This window comes from Schistocerca serialis, chromosome 5 (genome assembly GCF_023864345.2).
Source record: "Schistocerca serialis cubense isolate TAMUIC-IGC-003099 chromosome 5, iqSchSeri2.2, whole genome shotgun sequence".
In the NCBI taxonomy this organism is placed as follows: Eukaryota; Metazoa; Arthropoda; class Insecta; order Orthoptera; family Acrididae; genus Schistocerca; species Schistocerca serialis.
In genome coordinates, this window is record NC_064642.1 from 648,284,884 (window position 1) to 648,307,018 (window position 22,135).

General features: G+C 43.5%; 1 protein-coding gene across 5 annotated transcripts in view; it reads left to right on the forward strand.

Annotated features, from left to right (window-relative positions):
- LOC126481279 (gamma-aminobutyric acid receptor subunit beta) overlaps positions 1 to 22,135 on the forward strand; it is a 593,225-nt gene that overhangs the window by 383,045 nt on the left and 188,045 nt on the right. For all 5 annotated transcript variants that reach the window (XM_050104914.1, XM_050104915.1, XM_050104913.1 and 2 more), the window contains exon 4: positions 20,321 to 20,547. In XM_050104914.1, the coding sequence (XP_049960871.1) occupies positions 20,321 to 20,547 (227 nt within the window). The remainder of the gene's footprint in view (positions 1 to 20,320; positions 20,548 to 22,135) is intronic.

Below are 22,135 nucleotides of genomic sequence, written 5' to 3' on the forward strand. Positions count from 1 at the left end.
TTCGGACTAAGCGTTACATGGCACTCTTTGCTGGCACTTCGACACCATTAAACTTCTGTGCAAGCAACTGACCACACCATTTCGACGACCTGTTATCACGCAACTTTCCACAAAGAACATCCGTTGTTCCATCTTCCCCTTTGCACCGCTCCACTCACACTGGCACAGACCGCACTACGCTCTGAACCTGTGTGGATAACGTGGCGCGCGTTCATGTGATGTGCGCGTTACGGGGCTTGGTTATATGCATACATTCACATTCGATCGTATCCTCTCATCCGAGTCATTTTTATTTGCCCCCACCTTGTAGTTCTCTGAGACACTGGCAATCTTACCATCATCTGACACGTAATAACTGTTGTCACATTCATTCTCCAATACACATCCTGTGTTCCCATGCAAACCTCATCCTATTGTGTTTCGGAACGAGAACACTGAAGAGTCTTCCCTCAGTCAGATGTCCCTCGGTCCTACCGATACCGGATGTCGGTTTCGTCCTGCAACGTAATCATGGTGAGGTGTGTGACGTCATACGAGCGCAAACCAAAAAGGAACAGAACACTGACAATATTTCTTTCGCTTCTGTATCAGTTTTTGGAATGTAGGCTGCGGCAACGGACTGATCTTTAGGTCTAGGTTAAGTTCGGAGGCTATCTAGGTTAAGTTCGGAGGCTACAGCTTGATTGTGAATTGGTGAAGCCAACGAATGTGAATAAGAATTCTCAGATGTGGTGACATACTGATCTGTAGCGTAGCCCCAAGTCTAGCTTAGTTTGAAAGGTAAAGTTTGATAGCAAGTTGGCGTATCGCGCGTTTCAGCTAACCCCTGACATGTAATCACGACAACCATCTATCATCAGAATGAGATTTTCACTCTGCAGCGGAGTGTGCGCTGATATGAAACTTCCTGGCAGATTAAAACTGTGTGCCCGACCGAGACTCGAACTCGGGAGAGCACTTGCCCGCGAAAGGCAAAGGTCCCGAGTTCGAGTCTCGGTGGGGTACACAGTTTCAATCTGCCAGGAAGTATCTATCATCAGGTTGCACAGGGAAGCGCTGAAATGGTTCAAATGGCTCTGAGCACTATGGGACTTAACATCTGTGGTCATCAGTCCCCTAGAACTTAGAACTACTTAAACCTAACTAACCTAAGGACATCACACACAGCCATGCCCGAGGCAGGATTCGAACCTGCGACCGTAGCGAAGCGCTGAAATGCTCAGGCTTATATCACGCAGCGGGGCTGCACAACTTCAGTTAATTAGTCTGGTCCATTGATTGTTGTCTGGTTCTGCGAGTCAGCAGTCTTGCGTCATTGATATCAATACACTAGATGTGACTAGACTTTGAGTCTGCACGATAAATCCGATATTATCGCACTCGAGACAACGCCCCTCCCTTCACCTCTCCCCTCCCACCGGCATTAATGCCAGTACTCTAGTAGCAGTACTTTCCCCAATGTTACGTATATGAAGAAAGGTAGCACCCGAAGCCAAAGCACAAGTCACTCAATTGTTGTAGACAACGAGCTCAGAGTTTACGGTGGATGAAATCCAAGATGGGACCGATAGAATATTCGGCGAATTTGTGAAACAGCATATCGATGGGAATTCATTTCACGCTGTATAAAATCTTTTGCTACGATTTTGGATGTCTAACGCGGACAACAGTGACTGTTGATTGACAGAGAAAATATTTTCCGTCTTGGGGTGTGTACTGCTTTTCTAGTGCCGCCTGTAAGCAAACTGATTTTTGAGAAGGACCAAGGTGAGAAACCACACAGCTTAACGCTGTTCGGCCGGCCGAAGTGGCCGTGCGGTTAAAGGCGCTGCAGTCTGGAACCGCAAGACCGCTACGGTCGCAGGTTCGAATCCTGCCTAGGGCATGGATGTTTGTGATGTCCTTAGGTTAGTTAGGTTTAACTAGTTCTACGTTCTAGGGGACTAATGACCTCAGCAGTTGAGTCCCATAGTGCTCAGAGCCATTTTTGAACCATTTTTTAACGCTGTTCGCAACGGGAAGCCTCATCAGACAACAGGTGCGGGTCTGAGCAAGTTCCTGTGGGGGCACTTACTTTTCACTCTTCTTCTGTTGACAACATTCCACGGTGTTCATGAAAACGGTCTATGCTCCCATCGGTAGTAAAAGAAATGCTTTCCATAAATTTTCAGATCTTTATCATCACTCCCCGGACTCCGACTTGCCTAGAATCCCGGTACAACGCCGAAAGAGCGAGCAGTTTCATTAAATAAATCTGGTAATAATGCAATAACAGTTAAGCCAACACTTGCTGCTGCTTACTTGGAAACAAATACGTTGAAAGCTCATTTCCTTGAGCGATACTTTCAGAATAAGACTCTCACCTGCCCATACATTTTCAGATCTTTATTATCACTCCCCGGGCTCCGACTTGCCCAGAATCCCGGTCGAACGCCGAAGAAGCGTGCCCTTTCATTAAATAAATCTGGTAACAATGCAATAACAGTTAAGCCAACACTTGCTGCTGTTTACTTGGAAAGAAATACGTTGAAAGCTCATTTCCTAGAGCGATACTTTCAGAATAAGACTCTCACCTGTCTCAGCAACGCAGAAAGACTGCCCTGTAGTCATGTGACTTGCTATCTTAATAACTGTTGCTCTTATTTGTATCCAAAATATCGAACCATCGTATTATGAATCAAACAAATGAGCAGTAGAAACCTAAAACTACTGTGAAGAGAAGAAACTGACCGATCAGACTGTCAGAAAATACGCGAAAAGCCTTCGGTCACATTCACTGAATAGGCTCGGAGCGTGCTATCGAAGACGCCAGCAAGTGCATAAATTTTAGGATTTAACCATTTCTGTGCAACCTGCAAAAAATCAACTAGTCAGAACATTCTACCTCTAAATTTAACCAATACTAAGACATCCTTCACTTTTATTGATGACAACTTCAGTTACAGTCCAAATACTCAAAATTTCATGGGGATAATGTGAAGACAGATGTTGTTTTCCGTGTTTCAGACTGAGACCATTATTCTTGGCTGATATAATAACAGAAACATTTTGGATGGGATCTCCTTTGTAACAGTATGACAATGTTTGTGCCCACAAAGAAAGACCACTGCAGGAGGGTTCATAGAAAAACGATTTGACTCTATGAACCGGTCTGCTCAACATCTTCAACTCTGTCGAAAAATTTTTATGTAAGAAAGAATATTAGGGTACAGTAGAGTTCCGATTGCATACTGGATGATTTTCCCAAGAACCCACCAATAACTGTTTACCATACATCTGGAAAAATGGTTAAATGGTACCTTCTATGTTTGAGATCTTAGCGGAAAGTCCCCCCCCCCCCCCCTAATGGTTGTATGCCAGAACTGTGGAGAAAGAACTTCTAATCGCTATTGGTCACTTGCTGGAGTGTTTTAGATGAACAAAAATAGGTTTATGACTTTCCAACATAATGTAGACGCGAGGACCAGCAACCCAGATTAATAAATTTTATTTTTTCCAGTCACAGTTACATTCAAAAATTTTCATTTGGGGTGACTAGTTTCGGACTACATTATCCATTCTCAAACCGTAGCCTTCGTAGCAAACGTTAATACACATTTCCACCAGTGCACACATATGCAATAGCCGTAACTGGTATTCTTATATATTTATGAAATAGTAAACTTATACAACATGTAATAACTTCACAAAGACCAGAAATGAAAGCTCCCTCCAATCTTCCGTAGTGTAGTAAGACCACAAATTAATACTACCTCCGACCTCCATAGGAAAATACCGATTGCTGGAGGAAGCATGCACTTCTGGTCTTCATGAATTTATTAGATGTTGTATAAAAATTACTATTTCATATATAAATACACCGAAGTGACAAAATGTCGTGGGATACCTCCTAATATGGTGTCTGGGCTCCTTTTGCCGAGCGTAGCACCTCGACGTGGCATAGACTCAGCAAGTCGTTGGAAATCCCCTCCAGAAATACTGAGCCATGCTGGGCTACAGCCGTCCATAACAGCGAAAGTGTTGCTGGTCCAGGATTTTGTACATGAACTGGTTTCGATTATGTCCCATAACTGTTCGGTGGGTTTCATGTCGGGCGATATGGATGGCCAAATCATTCGCTCGAACTACCCAGAATGTTCTTCAAACCAATCACCATCAATTGTGGACCGGTGACATGGCGCATTGTCACCCATGCCATCGTTTTTTGGGAACATGGTCGGCAGGTGTGGCCAAGCGGTTCTAGGCGCTACAATCTGGAACTGCGAGACCGCTACGGTCACAGGTTCTAATCCTGCCTCGGGCATGAATGTGTGTGATGTCCTTCGGTTAGTTAGGTTTAAGTAGTTCTAAGTTCTAGGGGACTGATGACCTCAGACGTTAAGTCCCATAGTGCTCAGAGCCATTTGAACCATTTTTGGGAACATGAAGTACATGAAAGGGTACAGATGGTCTCCAAGTAGCCAAACATAATCATTTCCAGTCAATGATCGGTTCAGTTAGACTACAGGACCCAGTCCATTCCATATAAACACAGCCCACACCGTTACGGAGCCACCAAAAGCTTGCACCATGCCTCCTTGACAACTTGGCTACAAGGCTTCGTAGAATCTGGGCCACACTCGAATTCTAGTTTCAGCTCATACCAACTAAGATAGGGTCTCATCTGACCAGGTCACGGTTTTCCAGTCGTCTAGGGTCCAAATGGTTGAAATGGCTCTGAGCACTATGGGACCTAACTTCTTAGGTCATCAGTCCCCTAGAACATAGAACTACTTAAACCTAACTAACCTAAGGACATCACACACATCCATGCCCGAGGCAGGATTCGAACCTACGACCATAGCACTCGCGCGGTTCCAGACTGTAGCGCCTAGAACCGCTCGGCCACTCCAGCCGGCTCTAGGGTCCAGCTTATATGTTCACGAGCCCAGGAGAGATACTGAAGACGATGTCGTGCTGGTAGCAAAGGCATTCTAGTCGGTCGTCTTCTGCTATAGCCCATTAACGCCAAATTTCGCTGCACTATCCTAATGGATACGTTCATCGTACGTCCCACAATGATTTCTCCGGATAGTTGACGCAGTTTTGATTATCTGTTATCACTGACAATTCCCCACAAACGTCGATGTTCTCGGTCGTTAAGTGAAGACTGTCGGCCACTGTGTTGTCTGTGGTGAAAGGTTATGCCTTTTTTTTTTTTTTTTTTTTTTTTTTTTGAGCACTATGGGACTTAACTTCTCAGGTCATCAGTCCCCTAGGGCTTAGAACTACTTACTTACTCCATGCTCGAGGCAGGATTCGAACCTGCGACCGTAGCGGTCTCGCGGTTCCAGACTGTAGCTCCTAGAACCGCTCGGCCACCCCGGCCGGCGATGTAGTGCCTGAAATTTGGTATTCTAGGCACACTCTTGACGCTATGGATCTAGTAATATGGAATTCCCTAACGATTTCCTAAATGGAATGTACCATGCATCTAGCCCCAGCTACAATTCCGCGTTCAAAGTCTGTTAATTTCCGTGGAGCGGCCATAATCACGTCTGGAGCCCTTTCACATGAATCACCTGAGTGCATATCGTCATCGCATGACTTTTGTCACGCAAACGTTTGAAATGAAGGCTATGGCTTGAGAATGGGCAGTGTAGTCCGAAATTAGTCACGAGAAATAAAAATTTTTGAACGCACCTATGACAGAAATCGGAAAAAATTAAAAATCGGTTTCCAAATCACGTAGTGCATACACTCAACTGGAACAATAATCGACGATTCTTCCGGGTTATATGGCCGTGGTCCATGGAATACTTCTATTCCTAAAGTTTCGTCCAATACTACGTTGGACATCCTCAGAGGTATGGCTGGTCCTGTTGGGTCTTGCCAACTCAACAGGACCAGCCATACCTCTGAGGATGTCCAACGTAGTATTGGACGAAACGTTAGGAATAGAAGGTCCCGAGTTCGAGTCTCGGTCCGGCACACAGTTTTAATCTGCCAGGAAGTTTCACATCTGGGTATGTTTTACCTTTCCGGCTGGAGGTAGTATCTGGACTTCAGAGTACGTAACTCACACTGCATAGAAGATTATCTTCGAGCTGTGTCAGTCGGCAGGACTCAACAGAACCAGCCATACCTCTGAGGATGTCCGACGTAGTAGGGACGAATAGAAGTATTCCATGGACCACGGCCATATAACCCGGAAGGATTATCAACAACAGTACCATCCGGTCGTGAAAGCCTTCATTGTATAATAATCGAAACGACTAAAGGAAGTCCCGTTCTGTGGTGAGCGTGCCGATACGCTCGTCTCAGAGAGCGCGGAGGAAAGCTAGTCTCCGGCGCTGAGACAGCGGCGGCTGGACAGCCGTCCCCGTGTCCGGGCGCAGCCGCAGGGTGCAGCGCGTAGGCCGAAACCGGGCTCGCCGGGCTGGGCCGGGCCGTGCGAGCAGTGGTCGCGCCGCCGCTGCCGCTGCCGCCTGCAGCCGCAGTGCGTCGCTGGCCCGCTGCCAGTCGTGTGTATCGACCTCCAGCAGTCACTGTTTGTCCGCGGGTACGCACGCCGGCAGCCCCATTACCTGACCACCTCCCACGCGTGACCGCGGGTACCAACAAAAAAAAAAGGCCTGCTCCCTGACTCATCACCTTCTGCTAGTGGATTTCGCTGCCCAACAGGTTGCATCCTGTCAGTAGGACGGGTACCGACAAGAAGCGACCTCTATCTCGAATTACCTGGACGATCTGTTCTTCTCTTCATTTCGAAGATGAAGAAATGATCGATCTACTTCCAAACTCTGCAAAATCAGCTACATAGCTCGAAGATAATCTTCTATGCAGTGTGAGTTTACGTTCTCTAAACTCCAGATACTACCTCCAGCTGGGAAGGTAAAACATACCCAGATGTAGCTGGGCAAAAACTCTTGTCTCGAATCAGTCCATGAGCACTTAATCAGATGAATCTAGGGTAGAAATTGTTATCAAACAATGCTAGTGGATTTCGCTGCCCAACAGGTTGCATCCTGTCAGTAGGACGGGTGCCGACAAGAAGCGACCTCTATCTCGAATTACCTGGGCGATCTGTTCTTCTCTTCCTTTCGAAGATGAAGAAATGATCGATCTACTTCCAAACTCTGCAAAATCAGCTACATAGCTCGAAGAGAATCTTCTATGCAGTGTGAGTTTACGTGCTCTAAACTCCAGATACTACCTCCAGCCGGCAAGGTAAAACATACCCAGATGTAGCTGGGCAAAAACTCTTGTCTCGAATCAGTCTATGAGCACTTAATCAGATGAATCTAGGGTAGAAATTGTTATCAAACAATGCTAGTAGATTTCGCTGCCCAACAGGTTGCATCCTGTCAGTAGGACGGGTACCGACAAGAAGCGACCTCTATCTCGAATTACCTGGACGATCTGTTCTTCTCTTCCTTTCGAAGATGAAGAAATGATCGATCTACTTCCAAACTCTGCAAAATCAGCTACATAGCTCGAAGAGAATCTTCTATGCAGTGTGAGTTTACGTGCTCTAAACTCCAGATACTACCTCCAGCCTGGAAGGTAAAACATACCCAGATGTAGCTGGGCAAAAACTCTTGTCTCGAATCAGTCTATGAGCACTTAATCAGATGAATCTAGGGTAGAAATTGTTATCAAACAATGCTAGTAGATTTCGCTGCCCAACAGGTTGCATCCTGTCAGTAGGACGGGTACCGACAAGAAGCGACCTCTATCTCGAGTTACCTGGACGATCTGTTCTTCTCTTCATGTCGGAGATGAAGAAATGATCGATCTACTTTCAAACTCTGCAAAATCAGCTACATAGCTCGAAGGTAATCATCAATGCAGTGTGAGTTTACGTGCTCTAAACTCCAGATACTACCTCCAGCCGGAAAGGTAAAACATACCCAGATGTGAAACTTCCTGGCAGATTAAAACTGTGTGCCGGACCGAGACTCGAACTCGGGACCTTTGCCTTTCGCGGGCAAGTGCTCTACCATCTGAGCTTCTGTAAAGTTTGGAAGGTAGGTGACGAGGTACTGGCAGAAGTAAAGCTGTGAGGACGGGGCGGGAGTCGTGTTTGGGTAGCTCAGATGGTAGAGCACTTGCTCGCAAAAGGCAAAGGTCCTGACTTCGAGTCTCCGTCCGGCACACATTTTTAATCTGCCAGGAAGAATCATATCAGCGCACACTCGGCTGCAGAGTGAAAATCTCATTCTGGATACCCAGATGTAGCAATGCAGCACTGTCTCCATTTGTAACAAGTAACTGGGACAAAACTCATGTCTCGAATCAGTCTATGAGCACTTAATCAGCTGAATCTAGGGTAGAGATTGTTATCAAACAATGCTAGTGGATTTCGCTGCCCAACATGTTGCATCCTGTCAGTAGGACAGGTACCGACAAGAAGTGATCTCTATCTCGAATTATCTGGACGATCTGCTCTTCTCTTCATTTCGAACATGAAGAAATGATCGATCCACTTCCAAACTCTGCAAAATCAGCTACACAGCTCGAAGGTAATCTCTGTGCAGTGTGAGTTTATATGCTCTAAACTCGAGATACTACCTCCAGCCGGAAAGGTAAAATATACCCAGATGTAGGAATGCAGCACTGTCTCTACTTGTGACAAGTAACTGGGCCAAAACTCTTGTCTCGAATCAGTCTATGAGCACTTAATCAGATGAATCTGCAGTAGAGATTGTTATCAAACAGGTCATACCAGTATTTTTCGGTTTTTATGTGACAATGTGTTCATGTATGAGCTACACAGTTCGTAGTCCAGAATCAGCACTCAACTGATCTGTCGATGTCAACTCTGGAAATAACTACCGCAAGCTCTAGAAACCGCGTCGGGAACTAGACCAAAAACTTTGCACTTTTAGAGGACAACCGCCTTTGGCTAACTGGCCACCAGTAACAAAACTTCCAGCCGATGCTCACACAGCACCACTCAAATCCGTACAATGAACCTAGGACCTAACTTAACCAAACATAGCCATCGTTGAGCCCAAGTTACTCTTAGGTTTTTGCTTGGTTCCATGTAACCCATGGGACTTGTGCTAAGGTATCACATTACAGAACTAACGTTGACAAGATTTCTCTCACAGTGGATGAGGCTCGCGCCTTGTGTTTACCGCTCTTCTCTGCCGCTCTAAACGTTTATCCCAGAGTTTACACAAGCTAGTCGTATCGACGCATCGCCCTTACTAAGGTGTGTAGATCATAGTTTATGACCATATTCAGACAAGGTAAACGGTGAGGATCGCAGACGTAGCATTGCCTCTGTACTCTCACTAAATCTGCAGATTTTATACTAAATGTTCCTTTCTTTCGCAGCCAATGCCGAGGGACTAAAATAAATTGATGTTCGACCCAGCGGGATTAGATGGTGATGAAACACATTTTTTATCATTGATGGAAGCGAAGAAGAAAGATTTGGTTTAACGTCCCGTCGACATCGAGGTCATTAGAGACGGAGGACAAGCACGGGTGGTGTCAGGGATGGGAAAGGAAATCGGCAGTGACCTTTCAATGGAACCACCCCAGCATTTGCCTGGAGCGATTTAGGGAAATCACGGAAAACCTAAATACGGATGGCCGGTTGCAGGTTTGGAACGTCGTCCTCCCGAATGCGAGTCCGTTTTATCACTGAGATTCGGCCTATGAATTACAGTCCGTCATCGCCATGTGTGTTACAGTTTTGTAAGGCAAATCCCGAGCCTCCGTAGTATGTCAGCGTGTAATGACTAAAATATAGTTGATAAGTATCCAAGCGTTATATGGGAACGTTTACCGTAAAGCTACCCTTTTTCACTTTCTCCTTTCTCTCCCCTTCACTATTAATCCTCAGTGTAGTATAATCTCACTTCACTCACGTACGCCAGACAATTACACTTCAAGCACAAAAATCGCACTTCGAAGTAAAAATGTCATTCGAATTTAGTCGGTTAAGATGTTCCAATTACACCTCACTATTCCTAAGGAAGAATATCGTAACACAAAATGTCTCAGTCTCTTAATGTCCATAAACATTCGCATCATTATCACTCTGCCAGGAGAACGAGAATTATAGCTGAAACAGATGCAGTCTTCAAACGACTAAAGAGTTATCTGTTGTATCTAACACAAGAACTTCCAGTTTGCCATTAGGCAATTGGAAAGAAGTCAAAAGAGAATCACAAGCAAGTTTCTCTGCGAGGACGTCCGCTGTTTATTTTTTAGATACTGTAAACCTCCGGGCCAGGAAGTGGTCCTCGCACTTTGGAGGATAAGTAACGCGAAACGCAACCTTACTCTGTACATTATACTCTGTACTATCAACCTATACTAACATACGTCTGGGATTCAATGTGTTGCACACCCCTGTCACACGAACTGTACAGTTGATGCTTAAGTCACATGCTACAGAATCAAACATCACTTCACGACAACACTTTTACTACTGTGCTAGCAGTCACTGTGATTGTCTTGTAACTAAAAACACATGATTCTGGGAAAGCAGTAGGCCTACACCAGCGCTGCAGTCTTTCACATTCTCCAAGTGCAGTCACGACCAGCATGGTACCACTTATCTGTCTGTCGCTGTACATAAAACCAACTACGGGTTATTCTGTAGCTGTATTCTATGTTCGTGCACAGAACTTGTAAGACAGAGAAAACCTAGTTTTGTTTAACTTCCACCCAAAACTAAGGTGAACCATCCAAATAAGAATAAAGTGACCAAATGACTTAAGCTCTTACCGGCTTTGATTCTGTAAATATTGTCAAAGGAGCCGAACGCTACTTTGGGCTGATTATCTGTTTATTGTACATATCACCGGCTGCGCACCTGTAATTGTCAAACACCAGACGAGTTCCGTCCTACACACAAGTTCACACACTCGTGTGCCTTCCCGTAGCACGAATTTCCAAACACGCCTTGTTCACATGGTTGATGTGTTTTTTCTCCTCCGTAGTTCACGTCTAAGATAGCAGCTAATGACTTTCTATTCTATTCTGTTTAGATTAAGTACTATGAGGCAACATGGACAAATCAACGTGGACGCCTTCATGTGCTACGTCGTACTGTGTCTAATGAATGTCGTCCATTTCTTTTCTCTCTTTTTTTTATTGTTCCTTCACAGCATGCGACGAAGCAAAGAAATCGTATTCTGGAAGGACTGGCGGCGGTCTCTTCGAGCATACATCAACTTTCAGCGTGTTGTGTCTCCGTCCCGTCCTGTCCCTAGAGACCACCAATCTCTCTCAATACACACACACACACACACACACACACACACACACAGACACACATACACACACACACACACACAAACAGACGCTCTGTTCTACAAGCCAGAGCGTTGCCGGCTACGGCCCCATTCGACGAGTCACGTCTGAACAGCCTTCGCCCCCTTACTCGTCCTTTCCCCATTGAACCTCCAGCATGCCGCAGCACGTAAGTGTTTTGCTTCCAACGTCCCGCCTGACTGCCCGACATTGTGTCGTAGCGTGCATGTGTTTGTGCATGTGTGTGTTCTATGTGTGTGCTCGTTGTGTATTGTCTATTTATCGACTCAGTGTTACGCGGCAGCCCTCTGCCAAACCTTAGAATTCCGCCGCATTTTGCAGTTCTCGGAAGGCGAAAAATTTTCATTAATGGTAGTTACAAACTCGCTTTCGTAATTAACGGACTGCAGACTGCGACGCAATGCCTGAGGTTTGTCGACGATGGCGCAATGGCGGTTTCGCAAAGTGGGTGCAATATAACGAAACACTTGTTATGGAGTTTCAAATATTCTATGTGTGTGTAAACAGTATTTTTAATTAAGCAATGAATAACATTTTTTGTGTAATAAAATAACAGAATCTGCTCTCTGACGTAAACTGTTGTTATCAACCAGAGTATAATTTGAGTTAAGTAGGCAGTATAGAGACAGGCTGAACAGATTGCTTTTGGGAAGAACAACATCTCGATCGTACTGGAGTCTCTGTCACAGAAGTACTCAAAAACAAATAAAAGATTTAATTATGATTGGATGAGTAATGTCTACTGCCCTTCATACTTGTGTCACAGAAATTAAATAAATCCTTTGCCTAAAAGAAATTTCATTGGTTATTTTCTGACTACATTTTCAACTAGTAACCGTGCAAGCATAGAACCATAATTTTTAAATTGTTTTCAGTAAGATACAATCAGATCTGGATGAGCTGCAGTTCTCTGTAACGGTTTCGAAATCAACTGAGGATGAAGGGTGTTTTGCTGCTCTAAACATTTCCTTATTTACCTTTTCCCTGATTCAGTCGTCAGCTGCGTCTCTGTAAGCGTTGCGTACGTAATTTCCCTCCAACATAGTAGTACACTAACATAAAAAATAATGGTTATGAAGTTTTCCCCATATTTGCATCTCGTCATTCTTCTAAAGAGGATTAAGATACCTATAGATTAAGATATCTATATGGGACATATTCTTGCTATCGATACATCAGGAAAAACAACTCCCACGCTTTGGAAACGTAGAGCGCTTTATTTTGTCACGGAAAACTTCGGAAAGGTAGACGGATGACCTGTCAGTTATATTACGTATGCATGGTTGTCCGTTGTTTTAAGGACTCGTGAAGTTATTCTCCAATCCTCTGTCAACGGCAACCACATGATAAATTTTAATTCAGATTTTATATGTTATGTGTTGATGATTGGGGTAAAAATGAAGAAATGGCTATCGCTTTGGCTTAGGAGTCATCAAGATAGTGGTCCTTATGTGACACATTACTACCATGCTGCCGAAGAGTGAACGACGCGAAGCAGAGGTTTTCTGGAAGTTAAACCAATACAACTGTCTTTAGAAATCCCATATCGGTCAAATAAAACAAAACAAAAATACGAGAGTATAGCCCACGTGCGGTTCTTCTATACAACTATCAGCAGAACAAAAATAGAAATTAAGCAGAAGCTCAATTTTCGACTGATACATCCCTAAAACAATGATTAGAAAATTATGCGAAATAAAGAATGGTAAGCTTAAATTGAACTCACCAGAATGCTCACAAGCAGAAACTCAATATACTGTATCATAAAGGTTGAAAGATGCGAATCGGAATTAACTGCACATATCAGCATACTAAAACAAACACTAATCTCAATTAAACAAACATCAGAAGCCATGTTATTACTAACGACACGAAACAAAACCCTGTACATCTGACAAGTTATCGGGGCAGTAATCTAGCGCCCAAGAATACCCTAACACACAGTCTGCAACATGTTACTTCCAAAAGACTGGCGCTGCAGAAATACATTCATAAAGGGTTGTATGGACAGGATTCTCCCTTTAGTCTTACCATCATCACTCCACAACTACTCTCGGGAAAATTCCAACACTCTCACAAACTAATGCAATAATTCTGAAGTGTAGTTCATCAAAGAACATCATTTAAGTGCCAAGTGTCAGAACAGAGCTTAAACCAAAATAAAATATATCACGTCACAATCAAAAAGAGACAACGTGGCAGTGCTGCCCTCCCGAGGAGAAAAAATTATCACATGAGAATTGCTTAAAACTGATTTCTGGATGTTTTAGTCAAAAGAACATTTTTCGATATTTTCATCTCTTAGGTGTAACCATAAGTCTTTCCATCGTTTGGAAAAAATCAAGTTTTTCTCTTAGCGTAATCCAAAGGTCAATTAGTCTGGCGGACTACAACAAGCGGGAAGGTGATGCTTCACATTAGCTTTGCCCAGTATTTTGACGAACAGCAAAAATTAAGAAAATTAGTAATGTACAAATTGTCTAGTTGCATTTATGATTTGAAAAGCACCATCTCGAAATACTATATAGGTTAATGGGCCTCCAAAGCTATACTGAGAACAGCATGGTGTTATCACGACGCAATATCCTGAGGAGAAATCAATAGAGAGAAATCAATAGGCAAAGGGGAAGGCCGCTTTGGTATTGCCATGCAACGGAGCAACAACAACACACAGTACCTGCCAGCGTGTTCAGTCCGTTTGCTCCTGTGCTCCCGCCAACACGAACGTCACACCAAATTCATCGTTACCATGCTAGTGTTTTAGACGGTATAACAAGCTTTGTTTCTGTTTAAATCGCTTCCGCATTTCTACAGTATTCCAGAAACAACAAGACGTTCTGACTGGAGTGTTACTGAATTTCTTTATTTATAATCGTCGATTGCCTAGCCAATGACTCGATTATTCTTTGTTTACTTGTATCTTCATTCCTACAGTATTTCAGAAACATGATTCACCAGTAATGTTATTAAATTTGTTTATTTATCTATATTAAAAAAATCAATAACAGTAACGGTGGACGCGTGTTCTCTTTTCTAAGAGACGTAAAAAGCGACTGTGCTCAATTCAGAACGCTTAATAACTCAGTCACCGGCTAGACATATTACTTTTCTTTCTAAGAAAACAACGTTTAATAAGTTTTCTAAATAGAAACAAAATATTATACATTTCCACTAAGCACGAACTATTTCACAGTTCAGGTTCGTTTAATAGTCCAATAAGCACTCGTCAGTTTGCCCAGGCAATACTGGTGGAACAGAAATTATATTCTTATAATAAACAACGTCTGCAGGCAATAGACCCAAACGCTTTTGACCCCTGATTTCGGATCTGTCAATGGATTACGTTGTAATGCATAAAACTGGGGCTGGCGTTTGTCATTTGCAACAGTTCCTATGAATTTAAGAAGTTAAAATAAAGTGTAATTTCTTTGTATCATATCATTTCAGACCATTAGTTTCTTATTTCACTTAGGTTAGGACCTTCCAGCATCTGTGTAATTAGACGCTAAAGGTTTAGGATACATAGTGAACTAGTATGATCAGTTTCGTGATTGAAGACTTGTCGTACTTCACGGCGCCAGAAAATGATCTGCAGCGCAGATTGAAACCAATAGTGGGTAATAAAAAAAGTACTGATCCATGTGGTGCTTATTTAGTATGGTCAGACAAGATTTTATAAACATTTCTCTTAAAAGGAATCAGTCCCCACAATAAATGTACACTTACCATTCCTCATTACTTTCTCTTTATATATAAGTTTGACAGCAATTTGAAATACGCTAAACTCATACAGTTGTGTAAGTACCGTCCCACAGCTTCTAAATAGTTAAAGAACGTCGTGATCACCAAGATAAATTGAGGTTTGAAAAAAGTTAAGTGACTACCAGTTTCTATTACATAGATCAACATCAGGCCCACATAAAATCAAGGCAAGTACCTAAAAATGTAACACTATTATGTTAATAATTAATGCAATATGAGTGATTCTTTCATAACCATATTCACTGGTATGACAAGATGCTATTATGTATTCTATCAATGGATATCTACCCATCAGTCCAAAAAGTTTCGAGTCTGAATTAATAAAAAATAGAGAAAAAGTTAATATGGTGGTCTTAACGCTTCAGGTGTTCTACGTAGTCTAACCCCCCCGCCCAAAATGAGTACAATGCACAGAAAGTTCAAACAACCATGTGAAATTCTCAGAAAAGCACTTCATTGAGATGCTGTTCAACTGACGCGTCGCCTTGGCTCGAATATCGGTTGCGTCATCAAAGCGTTGTTCGTTCGAGGCATTCTAAAACCACTGATCAATGACGCAAATGACCGTAACAGGAAAACGTGGCACCGAACTCATATAACCCGGACTACAGATCAACAAAAGAAAGTCGTGTTTTGGAGTGAGTTTTGTTTCACACTCTTCCCAAACTCTAGCCGAGTTTAGGTACCAAGAGTGAAACACGGCAGGGACTCGGTGATGATTTGACTAGCCATATCGAGGTACTGCATGAGCCCAATAACCACTCTGCGAGGATTAAGTGACCATTTTGGCTGAGCAGGTCCTCACCATGGTAAAATGCGCGTTCCTAAAGGTGATTCCGCGTTCCAAGAAGACAGGGCCCGTGTTCACACAGCTCGCGTCGTTCAGGACTGGTTTTGTGTGCATGAGAATGAATTGTCGCGTTCTCCGTGGCCACCACAGTCATCATATCTCAATATTATTGAGCCTTTGTGGTCTACTTAGGAGAAAAGTGTACGTAATCGCTGTCCTCCTTCATCCGTCGTTGAGTGAATCTGCCACTATTTTGCAGGAAGACAGGTATCCGATTCCCTTGAAAATCATACAGAAACTGTATTTACACGTTCCGAGTAACTGGAAGCTGTTTTGAATATCTATAGTCTTCCTATACCGAGTTAGGCACGGTAATGTGTTTTCGGTGTTTCCCAATTTTTGTCCACCCACGTACGCTACTAAACTGTTAAAGTGGTGTATGATCCCGGTTAATGGTTGCCTATGTAATGACTTCCAGGCGCAACAAGAATTTTATTTTCAGAATATCACGTAATTATTGACTAAGATAAAGTGCTGTCATAATCTAGTCGTTAAGAGGCAGAGTCCTATGTTAAAGGTTTAACACAATAAACCAGTGTTCAACTTGGTATATATCTTGGGGCAGTGTAGCTCACGGGATACAAACTAACCAGACTATATTCACCCAGTATTTGAGACTGATAGAACTTAGTGAGTTCCAACTAACTTTACACATAATTTCAAGTCTTTTCGAAACCTTTTCTCGCTGACTCTCCTAAGAAAGTAGTGAAAAGAAAAATTTTGTCGCTTGCTAAATTTTTACTGTTTATGCAATAAAACTTCAGCAGTCATGACGTTTTAATTTGTTATTCGCCATACGTTTCTGCAGACATTATCCGTGACATAATAAACATTGAAATGGTGTGGAGCTTTTTTCTTTTTAAACGGAGCGCAATTTATTCAAAATATAGTTATACAGTGGTTCATAATGAGGCCACTTAGCGACATCCAACGAAATAAACATGGTTTTCTGAGCTTTTTCTCGCTGTTTTATACACGAAAGAAACATTCTTTAAATTATCTGTGGCGGGAGGGTTAATGGTCATCTGCTAAAGAGACTTCCTACACTACGCTAGTCCCTCATGTGCTACGCTTCTGGTCTAGTGGCTAGCGGTGTTGCCTCTGGATCACGGGGTCCCGGGTTCGAATGCCGGCCCGGTTGGAGATTTTCTCTGCCTGGGGACTACGTGTTTGTGTTGTACTCCTTCTCATCATCATTCGTGACAGTAGTTAGACTGGACTGTGCACAAAAATTGGGCTGTGGAAAAATTGGGACTTTGTACGGGCGCTGATGACCCCGCAGTTGAGCGCCACACAAACCAAACATCATCATCATCCTCTGCTAAAGTATTGCTGCGCTGTGTGGGAACGTTATCAGATAGAAATGACGGAGGCCATCGAAAAAGTTCAAAGAAGGGCAGCTCGTTTTGTATTATGGCGAAATAGGGGAGACAGTGTCACATATATGATAAACTAGCTGGGGTGGCAATCATGAAAGCAAAGACGTTTTTTGTTGCAGCGAGAACTTTTCATGAAGTTACTATCATCCACTTTACCCTCCGAAAACCAAAACATTTTGTTGAATGTAGGTGTAGATCATTACAAAACAACCCCGCAGGCTACATTTTACTATTAACGTCACGATATTACGTTTGTCGAGTACAAGAACTTAATTTTTTATCAACGTAATGATGGTCTGTATGATGGAAACTGGTAGTAAATAAAGAGTTTTTATTCGAGCAGCAGCTTATTCTAGTAATCTCGAACTTCTTTAAACGTGTATTCAACATGAATGCACACATAAAAGAGATCTTTCGTATTTGAGGAACACCGTGGAGCTAAACAAATCACCCACTTCAGCCATTCTGTTTCGATATATCTGTATAAATAAAAATCAATTGCTGCATGTATGAAAAACCATCACTCTAAAACGGCTCGAACGACTTGGCTACTTTTTTTTTAGTTGTTGTTGTTATTGTGATCTTAATTGTCAGGACAAAGTTCGTACAAAAAAAAATTTCTGGAAAGTCCACCGGAAAAGACAGAAATATGGATGGTATTTTGTTATGAAAATCTCAATGAATGAAATGTGATTGTCGGTTTGAATTTTTACTGTCACATATTTTTGTAACAAAAAAAAATGTGACCTTCAATTTGAGGGTTCCACTGTCGTATGTTTTCATAACAACAACAAATTCCGCTTTTAACGCCGATATTTTGCAAAAAAAGAATAGAATTGAAAGCTATATTTCAGTATGTTATCGGCGGTGTTCATATCTTCGGTGTGTTGCGAAGATTGCATCCCGATTTATTTCATGTCAATATATTCACGATCTTAGTGAACTTGTTTTGTTCCAATTCACACAAATTCAAGGAAAGATTAGGCTCGATCTACCGTTCTCGACCAACTGATTAACTGACTGACCTCACTAACAGTCTATGCACAGCCTAAACCACTGGAGATATAGACGTTTTAAGCACTGAACACTTCCTATTAAACCGGCTGCGAGAAAGGACATGCTAAGCTGAGCCGTGAAAATGTGTGGTTTTGTTTTCTTTTTCACAGCCATTTTTTACAGAAAACAGGAAAGTTATGTTAATGGGTAACTTTATAATCCTACCTGTTCGTAGATTAAAACAACGCGAAATACTGTCATTAAAGCTACTGTCATCACGTACGCACCAGCTGGAAAGATCTCTCTCATACTCTGTGTACTAATGGTTCCAACAGATTTACCCATTCATTTTGACATCCATTCCCAATCAAGGTTCCGTTTGTAATAACAATAAGTAAGGTGAGAGAGAGGATGGAGTAGGAGTTGGACAGAGAGTGTTGCAAGAAATGAAGAAGGGGAAGGAGAATATGGAGACAGAAATGAAGGAGGAGAAGATGAGCAGAGTGTGGGATAAGGTTGTAGAGGGAGCGGGGAGTAAGGTGATGGACAGAGATAGGGAGGAGGAGGAGATGATGGACAAAGGGAGGAGGGATGAGGAGAGGGGTATAAAGAGGGGGAGAAGGAGATTAGGACGTATGCCGACATACATCGAAGCGAAATGACTAAAGTTGGTAATGCGCTTAACTCCACCGTGTTTCTCACATTCGAAAGATCTCTTTCATGTGACTGCATACTGAACAGACGTTTTGAAAAAAATTTTCAAATGTGTGTGAAATCTTATGGGACTTAACTGCTAAGGTCATCAGTCCCGAAGCTTACACACTACTTAACCTAAATTATCCTAAGGGCAAACACACACACACTCCCGAGGGAGGACTCGAAATTCCGCCGGGACCAGCCGCACAGTCCATGACTGCAGCGCCTCAAACCACTCGGCTAATCCCGCGCGGTGAACGTTTTGAGAACGCGCTACAAAGCTCACTGAGTTCCTACATTACTTTTTTATTTTCGTAAGAACGCATTACCGAGCTGTGTACATATTGTAAATACGTTTCTACATTTTTTTATTTTTTTATTTTCGTTCCCCATCTTGTCCAGTGCGGACCATCGTACAAATACAGCCATTAGGAAAACGCATATGGTCGTTCATGTAAGTACACCTGCGACCCGCGTGCCACATCACATTTGTCCAAGAATCAGGGGGGGGGGGGGAGGGGAGGAGGGAAGGGGCGGCAATAGCATCGACCCATAAATAATTGATGGAAATCAATGTAAAATAATTGCTCGAGAAGAAGTTGATTCCTCCAGTAATATTAAATATGAATTCTTTCGTTCGCCGGTCCCATCACAGTGCTAGTGAAAAGATTCTCGCTTAAGCTTCTGAAGACGAGGCCCAGTATTCAGCTTCATCACCCAGGTAACTGAAGGACATTTCTTCTTTGACCTTCTTCTACATTTAATTGCCCAGGAATCCCCTTTACAAGTTGTAATAATATATCGTATATACCTTTAAACAATCCTATTTTTGAATGACTATGACGAACTATTCGAACATATAACTGCCCTCCAGCAAATAAGTGGCCAGTTTTTGTGGAGGTGGACCTCTACTACCTAGCACAGCCAATTACCACATTATTAAATTCACTTAAAAAGTCGCCACTAATGAACGAATAACACTACACACTACACTGATACAGTGTAATCTTACAACAATGTGTTACAGACATGGGACTTGTGTGCTGTTTATATTCTCTTGAGTCAGTTAAGTGTTACACAATCGCAGCTGACATCCCTTCACTCACTGAGGTACCGGTAAGCTAGAGTGTCTTTCCACTCTCCTTCCTGCTACCGTCACCGTCCGATATTTCATTAACCGGTCGGCCACACTGACGCGTCACGTCATATTCGGGTACGACGGTTCGGTAGCGGGAGCTAGAGAGCTGCAGCACAGGCCAGCGTCGCCCACCAGAGACCGCCCGCTCGCGCCGCGCCGACAGGGGGTTAGGGGGCCCGCGCGCGCCACCTGTGCTCACGCGCCCTCTGCTCACTCCTGCAGGACTTCACTCTCGACTTCTACTTCCGGCAATTCTGGACGGACCCACGCCTCGCCTTCCGCAAGCGGCCGGGGGTCGAGACGCTGTCCGTCGGCTCGGAGTTCATCAAGAACATCTGGGTGCCCGACACCTTCTTCGTCAACGAGAAGCAGTCCTACTTCCACGTCGCCACCACCAGCAACGAGTTCATCCGCATCCACTACTCCGGCAGCATCACGCGCAGCATACGGTACGTCCCACCAGCCACACTATTATACTATGAATGCAGTCCTTCTTTCACCAATTGCGTGGCGAGAAAGTATCTGAATTACTAGCGGAACAGAACACGTACTCTCAATTCTCTCTCTCTCTAAATTGGTAAGAAGTTGCACAGGGTGGTTATATATGAATATCGGGGTTTTTTGAGGCTTTATAATCTTTCATCTTCTTTTGCTTGTACCTTTTTCCCGCAGGTACGCAGGGTTGGCATGGTTAATCGGATTTGGCAATGTTAGTCTAAGGGGTGGCCGGATGCCCTTCCTGCCGCCACCCCGTACCCCCCGGGACGGAATAAGCGTACCCCAAATGTCTGCGAACAGTGTAATCCACGGAATAGTGAGAAAGTGCCCAGATGTCTGCATGCCATGTAACTGAGGCGGGACGTGGGGACCAGTCCGGTATTCACCTAGGGAGATGTGGAAAACCACCTAAAAACTACATCCAGTCTGGCTGGCACACCGACGCCGTCGTTGAAATGAAATGAAATGTCGTGTAACGAGGGCCTCCCGTCGGGTAGCCCGCTCGCCTGGTGCAAGTCTCTCGATTTGACGCCACTTCGGCGATTGCGCGTCGATGGGGATGGAATGATGATGATTAGGACAACACAAAACCCAGTCCCTGAGTGGAGAAAATCTCCGACCCAGCCGGGAATCGAACCCGGGCCCTTAGGATTGACAGTCTGTCGCGCTGACCACTCAGCTACCCGGGGCGGACTCCGCCGTCGTTAATCCGCCGGACGGATTCGATCTGGTGCCGGCGCGCCTACCCGAGTCCACGAAGCAGCGCATTAGCGCTCTCGGCTAACGTGGCGGGTTTTAACGCTTTATAATATTTATTACATTAAACTTTCAGTTATAAATAATATGTCAAACGAAAGAGCGACTCAAACAGTTTTACCAAGAACCTTATAAATGTTCACTGGCATAGCGAAGTACGCGATTAGTTGAACTTCACTGTACCCAAGCGCTGGGTAGACCGCAAGAGGCCCAATGACAGGGCTTGCTTTGCGTGGCCTCCACGTTCACCCGACCTAACGCCATGCGATTTTTTTTCCTGTGGGGCTTCATCAAGGATCGTGTGTACGTGCCTCCGCTACCAGCAGACCTCCCTGAATTAAGAAATCTGACTGAAGCAGCTGTTGCTACAATCACTGAATACACACTTAGCAACGTTTGGGAAGAGCTCGGCTATAGACTTGATGTCTGCCGTGTGGCAAATGGTGCTCACATTGAACATTTATAAGGTTCTTGGTAAAACTGTTTGAGTTGTTATTTCATTTGGCACATCATTTATAACTGTAAGTTTAATATAACAAATATTATAAAGCGTTAAAACCTCGATATTCATTTATAAACACCCTGTATTTTACCATGCTATATCTATCGATCTAGTCTTGCTTCTACAGTAAATGATAAAACAAACTCAGGAATATAACCTAGAAACACAAATAACACTCATACACTATACCGAAGATTCTGGTAGGATAATCGGTTCCAAGCAACAACACGAATATTTATACACAGGGAATATTTATACACAAAGTGTTCGGCAATATCCGT